This window comes from Procambarus clarkii, chromosome 9 (assembly GCF_040958095.1).
Source record: "Procambarus clarkii isolate CNS0578487 chromosome 9, FALCON_Pclarkii_2.0, whole genome shotgun sequence".
Lineage (NCBI taxonomy): Eukaryota > Metazoa > Arthropoda > Malacostraca > Decapoda > Cambaridae > Procambarus > Procambarus clarkii.
The window spans coordinates 13781048-13799834 of NC_091158.1; the positions used below are offsets into that span (position 1 = coordinate 13781048).

An 18787-nucleotide genomic window follows, 5' to 3' on the forward strand; every position below is an offset into this window, starting at 1 on the left:
AAATATTCTTATTAATTAAGATATATGAATACAATAGATTATAGGCATTTTTGGTTGTGTATATTGTTGATTTCATAAATTAAAAAATTTACCTCACTATAAATAAAATATATTATGTATTATTATGGGCGCATTTATGTATTATTTATGTATTATTATTATGTATAAATAAAAGTAGTAGAATTTGATGCAAAATACTATGGTAAAGCGGACACAAATATTTTATACAGCAATATGAATGAAAATATTACTATTTGTTTTGAAAATAGTGGTGGCATCTGGCGGCCAGGTGAGAAACACACAGGAAGGGGCCGTTCTCGAAAGTTAGACATAAGAATATACAAAATATACTCATAAATCCTTTACAAATTATTAATTATTGATTGAAAAATACTTACATATAATATTATATACTTATTTGAATAATTATTTAAGAGACAGGTAAATTCAGGGATAATGTATTCAATATATTTTCTGTATCGGGCCTACTCCGTCCATGTTGTTTAGCTCACCTGAGCCACGCCTGTTACACCTTTCCTGGGATTTAATTTCTGTTACGTTGAGGATAAACATTATTTTTGCCATTGGAACGATTTAAAGCTACAAGGTAATGCATATTTCTATATGTTTATGGTTTTGGCTTTTTTTTTTTAAGCTGAGAGCTCTAAATCTATTTGGCACCATCGTTTTGTGTAACGCATTCAAGTCACTAGCTCGCTTATCAGAGCCCTAAGCTATAGTTTATAGTATGGTTAGGTTATGGTAGGCTATGAATGGGTAGGTTATGGTAGGTTATGGTAGGTTATGAATGGTTAGGTTATGATAAGATTTGTAAGGTTAGGCTATGATATTCTATATAAGGTTAGGCTGTTTTTTTTATGTAAATTTATACTATACTATACTGAGACTAGGTTATACTATAATGTATTAGGTTAGGTTAGGTTTAGTCGGCTTTAATTAGAAACTGGTTTGAACCGAGTTACTTGTCGTGTAACAATTCAGTCCCAGACATTTATGCACCATTATCAAAGCCAAGCCTTTAAGTCCTAACTATTTTCTTATTATATAGTTCACACACACGTGTCAATGCTTTAATTTTCTTGAAAGACATTATTTTTATGTTCAGTTTCTTACAGGCAAATATAGGTAAGTGTTTACCAATTTTTTAATATGAATTAAAGCGTTTTCAAGGAGTTGTAGTATAGTGTTTTTCATTGATTGTAGTTAATGCTCTTTAGAATAGTAATTTGTTGTTCTTTATTTCTCTTTCTAAGTTTTCATAATGTTTCTATTATTTATTAATACTGTGCTTGAATTTATCATTAACTCTGTTTTATTTCTTTTAATTTTTTTATGGCAACTGCTTGTGTATGCACACAGCTGTGAGTCAATCTCCAGATCCTTGCTTGGCCCAACCTACCTGAAGCCTGTCTCTATGTCGAATCCAAACCTGGAGATGAACTACGTGGGGGATTATGTACCCCATGACAGATTGTAATTACGTTATCGCCCATTATTTTGGCTTGTGTTGCATTTGGGAATTAACTGCTTTGCATCGTGGTCCATAGCTTTAAAAACTCATAAGTTAATATCTAAGATGGTAACTAAATTGATAAACTTGTACCTGTACATATGTATGTATTGCTTATACAGTATATATATGTATGTATGTGTGTATATAGTATATATATATTTACAGTCCTCAGTATCATGGGAAATAACATATCTTTAGCTTTGATCATCAAAGATTAAACACAGACCAGTAAAGTATGAGGCCATTCCCCTGCCAGGAAGGACAGGATGCTCACAGCAAGGAATGGATAGTAATCAATCCTTCATCCACATCAAAAAATGTAATCCACTATATTATGGGTCATAAAATTATAATCCACTATACATTTCATTCACTTGGATCATCAGGGATTGAACTTGGTCATGTGAAATATGAGACCATCACTCAACCAACCAGACAGGATGCTCACGACAAGAAATGTATGAGACGTACCTAACTGGTACTCAAGTCACCCAAGTTCAATTCCCCAATGATACAAATTAATAAGCAGACTATTTATAAATCATTTAATGTTACAGTATTGTAATAATTTTGTATTTGAACTTAGCAAGCAATTTAGGCTATCCAGATATAACTTAGAGGTTGTGTCACTCACCGTAAAGAGAGCATTGTTGGAGAGAGAGAGAGTGGTTTGCTTCTTCAAGCTAGACAGGCTTTCTGGATGGGTTAGGTTATGCCAAGGTTAAATTAGGCTTGGCTCATTTTGGTTAGGAATGAGTTATAATAAGATGACTAGTCTTATTATAACCATAACTGCCAGAAATATGGCTACCTAACAAAATCAATCTAGCTAAACCTGACTCGCCTAATTTATCTAGAAAATTTTGCACGATTTACAGCTATTGTGCTGAGCTGTAAATAGTGTATATATGTTTGCACTGCGTGCTGATGTATATCTTGTGTATTTTAAATTCCATGTGTACAGTAGCTCAGTGCCTAATTTTCACTACCATCTGAACCTACCCTCAAGCTACATCATATGAATTTGATGATCAAAACTCCCGTCAATTTCCTCGTCATTTAAAATTAAATTATCAGCCTACGGTGCATTCCATTAGCTCTTTATGTTAGAAAGACCTTCAATTAGATTACATTTTCTTTTTATTGTACATATCTAACAAACTAATTTTTCTAAACATACTTATTGGACAAAGGTTGCAGATAAACAAAATTGTACGTAAGTGTTCTAAGCATGATGTGATTGCCAATAGAATGAAGATGGGGGAACATAATGAACTACTATACAATACTGTACAGTGTTAGTCTTGACATCTTTGTTGACTTCAGATATTTTTGTCCATGTCTCGGCCTGTGTCTATAAACATACTAATTATTTTATTGAATGACATTTAAACTCGGTATTTATTAACAGTTCAGTAACATATAAAAAACATCTCAAATGCAGCATATTTTATACATGCACAGCGGTCAGTGCAGCTGGTTCACAACCGAAAGGTCCCAGGTTTTGAGTCATGAGCAGGCGGAGATGTTGTAGCATGTTTCTTTTCACCTGATATCTCTGTTTACCTAGCAGTTTCCTAGTAAATAGGTAACTCAGTTTGGCAACTGTTTTGGGTTGCATTCTGGGAAAGATCAATAATTGGCCTATGAGGACCTCATAAGACAGGCTTCTTGTCCCTGACTGTTGGAAACCAAAACCAAATATGTAAGTACAGTAAATGCATATTAATGGACATTTCTCTTAATACAGTACTGAACACTTCCCCTGAGGTCAAATATGTTATATATGTATATAATTTTTGGAGTTTGTTCCATGTGAGAATATATTCTTTGGAATGGCCCCTGTCCAGTAGCTCCTCCAAACTGTTATTGTACTGATTTTTTTGCCAAGCCTTTGGGAATCAAACAAGGCCTGAGACCCACCCAATCCTTTTAACCAGGAAGCTTGGCTATATGAATGGTAATACTGTAATACTATAAATTTAGTATAAACCATAATTCTTTGTTCACTCTGACTTGGATACTGTATAGTCTATTTTCAACTAGCATATTTTCTCAATTTAGAGTTTTGTCTATTTTCTTACTTTTTGTATTTCCTGTAATGAGTTTAATTTCTTAGTATTCGCATACAAAAAAAAGTAACACTAAATTATAGCATACCACTGTATATACAGCATATCCATAACTTTTGTTTAATTTTCCACATTGTCAGAATGCCTAGTATGTCAATAACTGGCAGCATATCCGGGCTGTCAACAACATCCCGGCTCTCAAGAGTGTCCCGTGCTTCAACTGTACGTTCTGTGGCCACCCTTACTGAAACTCTTCATACCAAAACTGGATTGTCAATTCCCATTCTACCTGATGCCTTTATCACAAACGTACAGCGAGGTTCAGTCATTGCTGCCACATATTCAATTGTGAGTAGAATTACAAGCAAAAGAATGTCATTGGTTTTGATTTTTGTAGGATTTTTTTATAAGGTTTTATACTTAAATTTGTTAAGATTTATTTTGTATAGATAATATTTATTTTATATATTTTAAAGATGTGAGAGCATTTGTTGAGGAATATTAACGAAATACATAGATAAATGTATATTAAAGGTACAATGTATTGAAATCAAATTTATGTTTGAAATGTGTGGGAGAGGTTTTGTAGTCTAGACGCTAGCGTGTGTGTGTGTGGGGGGGGGAACAGCCACCACTTAGGTTCGAACCCGCATCACTGCTCCCATGGATATTCTCATTGATGCAGTCATGTTGGTGTGATCGCTCTCAGTGTATTGAGAGTACTGTATTATTATTATTATTAGTGATATTATTATTATTATTGATAGTATTATTGTTATTAATTTTATTATTACTATTATTATTATTATTATTATTATTATTATTATTATAAAATCATAGAAATTTTAGCACAAGACGATATACAGTTCTTTATACATTATCGAGTACTGTGTGTTCATCTGATATTTTTTTTACACAGGCAGTCTTTCCCCTGACAAAATGAATTACTCCCTATTTCCATATTTATTTCCTTCCGAGGCACCATCATTCAGTGTGTTCCTCAAACATTTGTACCACCTTTAGCTTTGTGTAATGCTCTATCTAAATGCAATATATGTATATATTTCTATAGTATACATATCTTCCAGATTCAGGGATTGTTTGCTATAGTGACTGGACTGTTCGACATCTATGCCTTGTCCCTTGCTGCGCCAGGTTCCAGTCATTATGGTTTCTATCTCTTCTCATATGACTTTGTTTATTCTGGCAATCCTCATGGTAAGATAATTACTAACAAATTTGTTCTCTGCTTCTTTTTTGTATTTAACCTGTACTGTTATGTTTTCTTTATTGCTTTAATGCCAAATTTTAACACATTACAGTATTCGTACTATTTTCTATTTATAAAGTACATCTATTGCAATACATACACCTAATTCTTACTTACATTTCTATTTATTTGTCCCATCTAAGTATTGATTTCTTTCATCAAAATTCCCTTATCACCTCATGATCATTCCGATATATTTTATAATGAAACCTTTTCCAAAACATGATTATCCTGAATTCCTAGGAAGAATATGCATTATAATACAGTAATAAAATGACTTGGTAACATCCCACAGGGGTTTTATTCCTTTTGAGGCCCATATACATTTGGATGTTATTTCTCTTATACAGTACTGTATTTTTAGTCCAAATAAGTGGTGATTGTCTTCAATTGAATAAAAGTCAAATTAACATTTAAAAGCTTTCAAAGAATTTGTAAAGTGTAGAAAATTCAAGTGGATAAATAATACTGTATAAAGAAGATAATTTTAATCTTGTTTGAGTTGCACTAGAATTCAACAGTAATCACTCTTTTCAACACTTTATAAATTCAGTATGTAATTTAATTTTTTAGTTTCAGGTTTAGTTAAATAAGCCTGAAATATTTAGAGATATTTACTTACTGTATTTACTTATCAAGAAAATATCTCTGTTCACAGATATTTCAATGAGAGATTCTTCAAGAGATTTCACCTTGTTTAAAGCCAGTTTGAGTTTTCTTTAAACTAATTTATGCTTTGATTTTTTTTAACTCATTACTTCCTAGCAGCTTATTCATGTTAGATTACTAGGTTTAGCCTCCTACTGACCATTTTACCATAAAATACTTTAATTGTAATTACTGTATAATGTATAAATCTTCATTGCTTTCAGTTCGGAATTCCTTGATGCTGTTCGGTGGAGTAACAGCCTTTGGGGGAATCTCTCTCATTTTGACAAGTGTTATTCTGTTGCAAGGACTTCGAAAGGTAGGAATATATTTCGTGTTTTTATTAACACAGATGAATAATAATATAATTTTAAATTAAGAATTGACTGCAGTGTGTGTTGCACCTTAGTTAAGATTGTAACCCATCAATCACAGATTGGCATACTCTGCTCACAGAATCGATGGATATCTTGTCCTTTGGCTGAGTACAGTACTGTACAGTATTTGCATTTGACTGTTGGTCCACAAAAGATGTTCAGTAACTTTGAGACTCGACATTTGTTTTTCTCATTTCTCTTTAATTGCATTTGTAGTCAAATAAAGAATGCCCCTCTTTTTAAGTCTATGATTAACATCAACAAATAAGTCTTCAGTACTGTCTGAAACATGGAGTACTCAAAAAGGAGAATGCTCCAGAGGAGGAACCCAACCTCTCAGAGAAGATAACTTTGATAGGGAAAAGGGAATCTTGAACAAATACTAGGTAAGATAACTAGAACCAAAGTTAGAGAACTTTGTAAGTACGAAAGACACGGCGTTATAGGCATAGAACTCAATCATGAAACATAAATAATAAAGGCACAAAGATGACCAAACCACACATCAGAAAATGGAGAAATGATAACTTTTGGTTTGTCCTGGACCATTATCAGCAGGGGTTATTACCTATGGCCAACTGTCAGTCGTAATGTTTTCCTATTTTTTCACTCATTTCTCTATAATCATTGATTATTTGGCAAGACCTTTGTCTTGTCAAGGTCTTGTTAGTTATTGTTTTGATTGATTAATTGATCTTGTTGACCAAACCACACACTAGAAGATGAAGAGATAATGACGTTTTGGTCCATCCTGGACCATTATCAAGTCAGTTGTGATAATGGTCCAGGATGGACTGAAACATCGCTGTCTCTTCATCTTCTAGTGTGTGGTTTGGTCAGCATTTCTTTGGCCATGTTATTGTGACTCTTCACCTTGTTAGTTATTAGCAGCTCATTTGAATCAGTACCTTAAGTTTGAGGAAAGCTACTGAAGGGTCCTGCACAGAAATTGTGGATACTGTATTAGGTCCTAATGTGGGTGGACAACAAAGGTAATGATGAGACTTGCTTTTGGAAGGCAACTCGCCTGCTATTCATGGGTAGCAGGCCGGTTAAATTAAACTTTAAAAGTCTATGAGAAGTTTATGTAAAAGCAATTTTTTTGTGCTTGTTAGCCAAATTAATGGTCACTCAGTCATTCATTTAAAAAGAAATTAATTTTTATAAATAATTTCAGAAGGGGTCCTTTGTACTATGCAGTGCAATATATTTTGATATATACAGGGTTTGTAAAATGTTTGTAAGCTATATCTGTTAAGGAGTAAAAATATTTACACTGGTTTAAAATTGTATTTCCAAAATCTCTAATTAGAGTACAGTACATTCATACATACCTCTTATATTACAGGAAATGGAAATGCGTTTGGAGCCATGGATTTGGTGTATGGCAATCTTCACAATCTGGCGTTCACTTGTCATTATCTATGCATCAATTGTTAATGACATGGTGTTTTCATACCACATACTCATGTGCCTGTTATGGATACTCTTTATCCTAGGCAATGTGTATGCTTGGCTGGTGGTGCACTCGTTCTACCACGAGCTATGTGAGGTCACAAGGCTTGAAGATGTTGCTAGGGTAAAGGTAAGTAATATACTAGAAGTAGTAGTGTGGAGCAAAATTAAACTTGTAGTTTTTATTAACATTTTATTGCAAATTAGTAGTTTTATTTATAAAATAACACTAGCAGTCCTCCCACTTTCCATGTGCCTGACTATAAATATTCCAGGCCTTTTAACGTTAAAAAAAAGGAAATGTGCATACTTGATTAGTCTATAAAGTGTAAAAAGAACATAAACATAACTTTCATACTTTTCCGTCAGGTAATTTGCAAAGCAATCACCACCTTGAGTGGTGGTTGGCCGAGGTGCTCACTAGGTGGTCCTCTTGATACTTTGGTTGGTTCCCTAATCAGATCTTGCCTCACTTTTCTCATGTATTTTAAGAGTTTCATCATAAAAATTTAATTAGACTTGAGAATTTGGAACATGTTTGTTCAACACTTAGATACTCTTGAAATCCAGTCAACCAACCATATGAAGGCTCTGGCACACTGTTTATCTCCAGCTTCATCTTGTTACTACAGTAACATGATTGTAACTTTGGTAACTTAGCTTTAAACACAGCTCATTTCAAATGGAAAAAAATACACTCGTCAAATAAATGTTTCTTTGGTGAGACTTCATATTAACTGATAAAAAATAACAATTCTTAGCTTGCAGTTTCATTAGAAACATCAGTGATGTTCCTAATGTTTAAACATCTTTGTTTTAGCAAAAATAAACTGAATTTATAAATAAAATTTCTAATCTACAGTAAAATGATAATAAAAATTACAAGTTCATTGTTGAAGTACTAATGATGCATGTTAGTATCTTCAGAATGCTAAGGTATGAATAGTTGTGAAACAATTAGTCGTTCACTGTTTTAGCTATTATGTAACTGCAACTTTGTATAACTGAAACCACTGCTACATACCGTGTATATGGAAAAATTGGTATTCACTATATTTGATGTCAGTGTTCAGCTTGAGTGCATCGTAGTTGTAGTTTATAGTGGCATTGCATGGTATTAGTGAATAAATGTCTAGTTTCTAGTAAAGGGTTGGAGTCACTTGAGCCAGAAAAAGGAATGGTGTTCACTTATGTTCATTTTCTTGTCAAATTATCTTGCTTTTTTAATAATTGGCCATTTTAGCACAGGTTAATTCTGGGTGGGCCCCTTCAGTAGCTTCCTGAGCTTAGCACTGGTCCAGCCACCCCTTAGAAAGATGCACCAGGTCTCTGAAACCTACCCTTTCTTACCAGGAGCCACCACCAGAATCTGTCTACAAGGTGAGGGGTAGTTCGGGAATTGGAGGTCCCTCCAAAACTGAAAAAAAAGGTCAGAAGGTATAAGTGCAAAAAAACAAGCCACTGCTTCAATAAAATTGGGTACCTTCAGGTAATAAGGCAAATGATCGATTCCGTGTTATAAACACCCTAGGATCACTTAGGGTAGGATCTTGATTCATCACTTCTGGCTTTTCCAGGTGAAGTTCTATGGCTCGCTCCTCATCCATTGTTCGACCTGTTTCCATTTATGTTGGACTTCAGCTGGGGGTTTATTTCCAGCAGTCACCATTTGGGCATGTCGGATGTCCTTGCGAATGGTCTTTCTCATTTCATCTGATCACAACCACCTTCTTCTGACCTTGGAAGACTTTGTTGTCTGCATTTGTACCTCATCACTTCTGCTTTTATGAATCATGAGGATTTTGCATTGGATATCTTTTATCTGAACTGGTGTCTGTGGCCTTATCTTTACCATTTTTCTGTAGTCCATCAACTCCTTTCTGCATTGGTCAGGTTGGAGACTTATGGGCCAAGTGCTCTGAGTTCAATGTGGCTAGTTTAACCCTGGTTTAATGGCCCATTTCCCGGTTCTCTTGCCTTCCTGAGTCTCTACTTCTTCCAGGGAATCAACACCTTGGACAATCTGCCAATTGGTCGAGTTGTTGATCCAACAAATTAACCCACCCCCAGTGCTATAGCTCGGGAAGTTACGGGGTCGCCCACCAGAAAAAGCCATTTCTTACATTCAACATCTGATTTTTTTGGGGGGGAGGGCTCCCTCTCACTCTCATATTAAAAACGGATATAGACTTTGAGGTCAAGGAAAATTGTATACATTAATAATACAGTAATTGAATTTGTAAATATTTTACTGTGAATACTGTAAAAACATTTTTGTTTATTGTCAAGTAATTAATTGTAGATTGGTAGTAATTATAACATATTGTGATGTGACTACAGTACTGTAATGGTATAATATGCCATTTAACTGTGTCCAAACAGGATAGCTCTACTGGAACTGCAGCTAGGTTTAATGACTGAACTATTAAGCAATCTGTCAAATTGTAACATTTGATGTGTATAATGGATATTGGAATGGTATTTGCAGCACATTTTATCGATATATTTATAAGGAGCTATATTGCACAATACATGAAATTCTATCTGTAAACAAGTTTTAATACGGGACTAGACTTAAAGATTAGATAATGAAAGTGCCAATTTCTTTTACCAATTTAATAAAACTTGGTATCATAAATTTGCATGTGTTTACCTTTAGTTTGCTGTTGTAAGCTAAAGATAAAGTCTTCTGCAGTTATAATTTCATACCTTCCTAATTATTTTTGGGTGAGAGGAAATGGACTGGCTCAGGAACTGTATTTTTATAATGGTAATTAGCTCTTCAACTTAAATGGCTATTTCTTCCAAGGGAAGAGTTAAATACTACTCGTTACATATTTTTCATAATCTAAGTGCAACTAGTTTCTACTTTCTGTAATATATAATTACAGCAATTAGTGGTAGTATCTTAAGTTCTTAAATGCATTTACTGTAATTTCTTTCTTTACTGAGATAAGTGATCCCAATTTACTTAAAAATTGGAATAATATATGATTGGTAAAGTTATTAGTTTTCCTAGTTTTCCAAATCTTATGTTTGAAAATCAGAAAGGCATAAAAATTAGTATTTATCTTATTTAATTTTGGCTTAATGCTGTTCAAATATATTTTGCATAAAGCCAGAGGAAATCATTATCTCGGTAGACAGTCTATTTTATTAATGATATATCTTACGCTACCTTAATTTCCTGCACCCTTTTACAGATGGACACAATGAGCACCATGGGGTACAGTTCACGCCCCACGACTCCAGGGGCACGTTCTACTATTTCCACACAGATGGACTATAAAGTTTAGGAGATCTATATATACATAACTGAACAAATTACCAAAATGGTCCTAACTTCTCTTTTTAGCTTTGAAAATAAGTGTTTAGCTTTTGCATTGAAAAATCTTTGTTATTGTTGTGTTCAATGGCCCAAAGTTATTCTGCATGGGATACAGAATATTCTTGTGGGAATACATTAAGAAAGTGTAATTAATGTTTAGCTTATGTTTAGATAGTATTTCTCTTATTTAATCAGTAAGCTAGGACCATTTAGGAATGTGATGTGTGTTGATAACTTGGTCAGGTAAATAGATCAAATTAATTTTAACTGTTATACTGTATAACTAATTTTACATATACATTGGCCTTATTTCATTGAAATTGCTGAATTTTAATTATGTACATGTAAATATCTTGCAAAGTGTTGCAAATAATTCAGAAGAAACATTTAAGGTTAGTCTAAAAGAAGATGCACCTGCAAAAGTGTAGGAAATATATTTTCATAGAAAATAATATAACGGTTATAAACTGTATACAGTACTTTATATGCAGACGATGAGTCACAATAACGTGGCTGAAGAAATGAAGACTAAACCACACATCAGAAAATGAGGAGATGATGATGTTTCTGTCCGTCCTGGACCATTATCAAGGCGATTGTGCTTGACTTGATAATGACTTCCAGGGCGAGCGTGTGTCTTGTTTTCCGACCGTCCCCCGTGGTCACCTGTCCCTCGATAGAATTCTTGGCGACTCGGATACTTTTGATATCATTCGCCTTATGCGTTTTTGTTCTCGTATTGGCATCCTTGGTGATATTTAGCGCCCTCTGATTATCCCGCACATTTAATGGTGCTACATAGCCTTCCCAGTTTGGTGCCGTCTATTGATAATTACTTGACTTGATAATGGTCCACAATCGACATGATAATGGTTCAGGACAGACTGAAACGTTGTTGTTTCCTCATCTTCTGGTATGTGGTTTAGTCTTCAGTACTGTATATGTATTTATTACAGAGTCATTAACAGTGGAGGAGCAGCCACACACTAGAACAGCTAAGCTTATGTACCTAATAGAAGTCTCGGTTCATCTGTTTGATGTACTCTGCAAATGTTTAAATTCATGAATCTCGTATATTTAGCTGATGAATGCTACTGCGCACAAACATTTATGATGTGAATCTCCCAGGTGATTGCATGGATGTCATAACATTCATCACCCATTTTATATTCCTGTATTTCAGATGGAGACAATGAGCTCATTCACAGCCTCGCGACCCACTACACCGGGTGCGAGGTCTGATGCGTCCTCTAAGATGATCGCTTGAACATTAATACACGACACGATCAAACTTTGGTATCGGCTAAGAAAAGCAGGTTAATACTAAAGATACACTGATTTTCACATCTTACCAGCAAATGCCAAAAACAGAATTTGAAGTACTGTATATCAAAACCTCTTTAAAAGCCTCCTAAAAATCATGTATATTTGTTGTTACAATTTCTGTTGGAAATTATATAAACTCGTAGTACATAAGGAATTATTTTTATATAATGAAGCAAGTTGCACAAGCTGTACAAGTTTTGTAGTATTCATAAAATAATTGATAGATGATTCTAAAGAAAAACATTATGCATAGTAAAATGAAGTTCCTTGGCATGATTTACCAAGTTGAAGAGGTTTTGCTATATGAAACTGGGGTTTGTGTATTAGGGCATACATCCATTCACAATAAATTCCCTGTACTTTCTTTTAAAACAACCACTCACAGTAGAAAATATTAATTAAAAAATCACTGATTAGTTGACCATGGTTGCTTTTCAAAGCCCTACTATGGCAGAATTAAAGGAAATAATATTTTTCACTGTCTGCACTTGCACTACCGCACTCCTCTTGTCTGCTTTGTTTTTTACATCTCTCTCTCTTTTTAGTGAATGCTGCATATAATTATAATTCTCTCCTTTTCCACTATTTGTGCCTATTTGTGTTTCACCATTTTTTTACTGACTTAATATACATGCTAAGACATGTCCTAATTCTTTTCATGCCTTCTTTCTCCCTGCAAGCAAGTGATAGTTGCTTCACATATTAGATTGGTAAACCTACATGTGGAAATGTAACACATGACTTGAGGACTCTCAAATTTCTTCAGCACTAAATGGAACTTTACAATATTTGGACAGATTCTGCATGAAACAATTCCCTCCTGAAAGGAAAGGCTTTTTTTTTTTTTAACTCATTAAGAGCAGAGTTGCAAAGAGGAACAAGGCATCGATGATAGATAGCTACATTTCCTGCACAGCTAACATCTCACAACATTATCTCTTGATTGAATCGCCTGATGTTTTGTACTGGGGTTTCTTGCACTCCTTTGCACATATTCAAAAATCCTGCCTTGTTTTCATCATGGTGTCTATATTGTGAGTGCCTTGTTGACTTGTAGCATAATCTTTGACAGCTCTGTCAATGCCAATTTTACGTCAGAAGTGGCTTTGGCCTCAATTGCAGTGGTTCAATGATGGCAAAAATTTAATGTCTATTACAGCAAGAATTTGCAAATTTCCTATCAGATTGTTCTATTAATTTGAGAGGTTTTGGTGAAATATAACACGTGTGTACATACATAGGTACACTGTTTCGTACTCAAGTGCAAGACCTCACACCTATTGTATCAGTAATATTTGTGATGCTTTGTAAGGTAATAATGACTATAGCAGTTTTGTGATCAATTACATCATTTATTCATTTTATTGATTGTGTAATGTCTATTGTTATGAGGGTTGTGTCTGTATAAGCATGTGTATGTGTATTTATGTTTATATCTTTGTATATACACTTAAGGTTGGGAATTATAATTTCAGTTCTTATGATCTTATATATAGATTAACAACGTTCTAGAAATCATTCTTATGCACCATTCAAATTTGTGAACAGTGTAACATTGCAGTGGGGTGGAGCATGGTGGCTTGCTCCACAAAGCCTGCTCGGCTGAAAGATGTTTAATGGGAACATCCTTGACATAAGTTTGGTAAGTTCATCGTTTACGAACCATTTCACTGTCAGTGGCCTTAATTGTCATGTCACTTGAAAGAATATTGGATCTTTTAAACAGATACACTTATGAACAGTTAAATGGTTCCACTTTCAAGTTCATAGAGTCACTCTCAAAAATACACGCAAGCCAGTTTCAGATAATCTTCGAGGGTTATGTATCCCAGAATGGTATCCCATAATGCATAACTGTATAGTGAAGTTACAGAAATTGGGAAACATTAGCAATTTTTAAAGATTATAGACAAATTTCAGATTAATACAATCACCATTTTACCTTAGCCACTTTGTTTACATCATGATTACAGGCTCCAGGAGACAGAGTGGTGGTGATTTTAGTTTTGTGGGGTATGAATGCCTTTGACTTAAAAGAATTCATATTGTTTAGAAGAAATAGCACTGAAGAAAATTGTGTTTAGATGATAGCTATTTTTAACTGAGTGAAAGATTGACCAGAATATAAACTACAGTATTTGAAATTTATATTGATGTATGAGAGAGAGAAGTTCATTAAAAGGAAATATGGGCAAAAGAAATGTTACAGCATTAATGAGAGTAGAAAATTGTTTGTGAATTTAATGTGGCTGGTAGAATGATAGGTTTGGTCGATCAGTTTAAATACATGGGATGTGAGATTGACAAAATAAGAATTTGTGCAGCTTGAAGTTGAGAGTAGGGTCAGTCAGGGAAGGAAAGTGGCTAATGCAATAAAGCCCAGATTAGGAAATGCAAGATTGAAATAAATGTAGTCATAGGGCTGCATAAATGAATGATAGTGTTGACCCTTATGTATAGTTGCAAGATAGTGTGATATGAATATGGAAAATTTTGAGTAAAAATGGATAATCTAATCAGCATATATTTTATTAGGAAAAAAAGATAGCATAGGGAATGAAAATGTCATGTAGAGATATGAAGTGTAAAGATAAATAAACTGTGTATTGAGATGGTTTGGAAGTGTTGAACAAATGGATACTAATAAACCAGTGAAGAGAGTATATTCAAGTTAATTGTAGGGTAGGAAGAGGAGACAAAGGACAGGAAGTTGGATAGACATAAGGAGTGTGAGAAACCAGGGAGTGAGGTTCAACAGTGCCGTGGGATATGTTAAAGGACAAAGCCGAGTAGCAGCAGTTTGATGAAGAGAGTGTATGTATTTGTACTATTCATGAAAATTCACAAGAAACCCTGTGAACCTAGTCTTATGAAGAGATGGGATACTATTGTGAATGCCTACTTGAGTGTATAGTAGTGCTCGTTTGTGTTGCTGTATAGTGTAAATGATATAATGAATGGATGAGTGATGTCTTTTTTGTTTAATATTTATAACTTTCACACTACAGTACTTTATTGTCAATTTTCTCCAGGCTGATGCATTCCCTAGGAAAATGGAGAGTAAGGTATTAGTGATTTACAATTTTTTTAATTGAAACCAACAATTAGTCTTGTTATTTAATAATCTAGATATTAATTATTACTTTGTTTCATTAACAAATGGTTTTTAATATACATTCCTGAAAACTTGTCTTCCACATACAAAATACAATTACAGTGAAGCGAGAGTGTGTGTGTACTCGCCTAGTTGTGCTTGCGGGGGTTGAGCTTTGGCTCTTTGGTCCCACCTCTCGTCTATTAATCATCCGGTGTACAGATTCCTGAGCTTATTAGGCTCTATCATATCTACATTTGAAGTTGTGTATGAAGTCTGCCTCCACCTGACAGCTGAGGGGCCTGACAGCTGAATGGACAGCACTTCAGATTCGTAGTTCTGAGGTTCCGGGTTCGATCCCTGGTGGAAGCGGAAACAAATGGGCAGAGTTTTTTTCACCCTGATGCCCCTGTTGTTACCTAGCAGTAAATAGGTACATGAGAGTTAGACAGCAGCTACGGGCTGCTTCCTGGGAATGTGTAACAAAAAGTAGGCCTGGTCGAGGACCGGGTCGCGGGGATGCTAAGCCCCGAAATCATCTCAAGATAACTTCAAGATAACCTCCGCATCACTGCCTAGTGCATTCCATTTGATAACTACTCTGACACTAAAAAAAAAGTTCTTTCTAATATCTCTATGGCTCATCTGTGTACTCGGTTTCCTCCTGTATCTTCTTGTTCGTGTGCACCGTGTGTTAAATAAATTGTCTATCTACCCTATCAGTTCCTCAGAGACTCTTGTACTTGATGATCATGTCTCCCCCTAACTCTTCTTTCTTCCAGTGATGATAGTTCCCATAGTATCTCCTTGTAGCTCATACCCCTCAGCTCAGGTACTAGTCTGGTTGCATACCTATGAACCTTCTATAATTTAGTCTTGTGCTTGACAAGATACAAATTCCATGCTGGAGCTGCATACTCCAGGATTAGTCTGACATATGTGATATACAAGGTTCTGAATGATTCCTTACACGAGTTTCAAAAGACCGTCCTTATGTTGGCCAACCTGGCAGATATGCCGCTGATGATATCCTCTTTAGATGGTCAACCCCCAGGTTGGATGGTCATAAAGTATTTTATATACAAAATAATTTTGTTTAGTATTTAACTGCAGTTACTTGTCTCTGAACACTTAGGCATCTGTTGCGATTCATGTACAGTAGTTGAAATGACTGTATGCATTGATTAGAGTAGAAAAATGGCATGTATAATTTTTTTTTTAATAATTTTTATGTATCATTTTGTACATTAACATGCATGTATTAGCATTAGTGTCTGTAAAAATCATGATGTCATACCAAGATTATGAACCAGTCTTATAGTTTAATATAAATAAAGGATTAATAATAATATTCAGTGGCAGCCATTTTTAAATGCTAATTGTCTTGAAAGGAAATTAAAGTATTCAACCTACTTATTGCTATATTTTCCTAGTGCAATTATATTAGTGTTTTGTTAATTATATTACAGTATTTGGAATTTAACTTTAATTTCCTACAACTAAATATTAATGATTTCCAATGTCTTCAACTGCATAATTAATTTTAATTAAGTATTTAATTTATATTTAATGCAAGAACTGAGGACTAAGTCAGTCATAGTTCCTTTTTTTCTGAAGGGACACTGGGTACATTTTGAGGCAAGGACTAGGCCCATCAATTCAGTTTGAGGAACAGGTACCCACCTTTAGTAAATATCAAACATTCATGCAAAGATCCATATGAAGTTTCAGCATAAGATGTCTGTTTAAATAACCTTACATCTGTCAAAATAGATCTCAATGAATTGTGTGCAATGTCTATATTACAAATTAACAAATGATATACAGTATATTTTTATGAAGGCATTGTTAATTTAATGACATTGTTGAGCTTATCGGTGTACGAAGCATTATACAATGTAGAGCTTTACATGGTGTAGAGTTTTACACTGCAGTGTATAGTACATAAGTTTACACTGCAGAGCTTTGTATTGAGTAGTGTATTGCATTATACAAAGCTTAACACTACAAATATGCAGTTTTTTGCACTGCAGAGCTCTTCATTGTTTATAGCTTTATATTGTGCAAAGCTTTTCACTGTAAAGTGGGCTCTGTTATTTCTTAATGGCTTCTTATGTAGTCTATTTAATTTACTGTTTTAACAAACTATACAGTATTTCTTTGTAAATTAATTTCTGGAAGAATTATGATTTAAATTTTGTACATCCCAAACCACTAATTTTTAAGTATTTTAGCATTGTAATAGTATTCCCTGTGACTACTTGAATTAACATAAACTTGAGTGTTTCATAAATATTTCTGTTCGGTAAAGACATGTTTCTCTGATTTATATGGTAATAGTAATATATTTGGTAAAGTTTTCAAGTTAATATGTTGATAATAAATGTTTACTAATTTCAGTTGTAATCAACTAACCAAACTGAATTTACTTAAGCTATGTTTATTGCATAAAACATGTTTGAGTACACTGTATATAGTGTATCTCTGTGGTAATATTTAATGCTGAATGTTATAGCATGAATTATGTCTATAACCATATGTTATAGGTAATTTGTTTATGGGAACTTGGGTTGTGAAAATGTTCACATGGATAACATTCTGTTTAAATTTCCAGTCTTTTTAACAGTTTCTGCCTAACTTATTACCTGTATATGAACACCATTATGTCTTATTAGAATTTTTTTTTGTCAAGCTCCTCCCCAGGTAAGGCTCAAGAGTGTCAAACTTATCTTGAGAATTCTGGTGTATAAACTCGGTCATCCTAAAGTGCCTTCATAGCAACTTGTTAATTTAAATTTTAGTAGACTTCTGAGCTGAAGTCGAATTCTTCAAAATCATAAACCAAATGCTTGCTGGGAAATTTAAATTATTCTAGTTTGTATGTCATTTATATGTGGTAAATGCTACCTTGCATCAGGGTATCTGCATTCATTGTCATCTGGGCTTTCCTGGTAATGACTTTCTCCCTCCTACTTTTTATACACTAATTATATTCCCTAGCTTATCTCCTAAGTGTCATTGACTTTCTGCAAGTCCATGAAGGTTATGTTCCCTTTATTTTATTTTAACTTTCATGCATGCATACATTCTCAATAGGTTTTATGTGATTTAATATCCATTGTATGTTAAATGCTGTAAAACCTATGCAGAATTTTTGCTGAATGTATGTGAAAACTCTCCGTCCAAAATTTAAGCAGTTAATTCTGACAGCAGTTACGTCTGTCAGATGTCCATGGCGAGAAGCTGCATTATATATTTTATGTACTGTATTTGATGTATATATTTTAATAAACATTATTGAAGAAAATTTAAATGTTTCGTCCATAAGACTATTACCATGTAGTTTTATTTTTATTTCTTGGAAGAAAGATGTATTGCAAGAGACATTGGAAGAGCATATGAATACCCAAACTAGTGGGACCACTCATAACTCATCAAATTATATTCCCTTGAATATAGGCAAGAAATGTATCAACTTTCATTAAAAGTAAAAATTCTATTACATTAATGGCTCGAGGATTTTTAACTCCCTCTAAATATAAGGGCATTACTAATAGAACACACCTATTCAAGAGTGAACTGTATGAACACCTCCAAAGGATGCCAGATCAACTAGGCTGAGGGTCGTATGCAGCAATGACAAACAGCCTGATTAATGAGACATCAGCCAGAAGACAAGGTCA

At 34.1% G+C, this 18787-nt stretch overlaps 1 protein-coding gene across 3 annotated transcripts; it reads left to right on the forward strand.

Moving 5' to 3' along the window:
• The first annotated feature begins 403 nt into the window (after positions 1–403).
• Positions 404–18439, forward strand: pasi2 (Protein). Of its 3 annotated transcripts, none has more exons than XM_045755210.2 (7): positions 404–607; positions 1381–1494; positions 3747–3954; positions 4695–4824; positions 5749–5843; positions 7250–7486; positions 10560–18439. In XM_045755210.2, the coding sequence occupies exons 2-7, from the start codon at positions 1436–1438 to the stop codon at positions 10650–10652; spliced, it is 822 nt and encodes a 273-aa protein (XP_045611166.1). In that variant the 5' UTR covers positions 404–607; positions 1381–1435; the 3' UTR covers positions 10653–18439. The 3 variants fall into 3 exon arrangements, with proteins under 3 accessions (XP_045611166.1, XP_045611167.1, XP_045611168.1); XM_045755211.2 differs by having other exon boundaries at positions 11868–18439; XM_045755212.2 differs by lacking the exon at positions 1381–1494 and having other exon boundaries at positions 409–607.
• Positions 18440–18787: the final 348 nt, after the last annotated feature.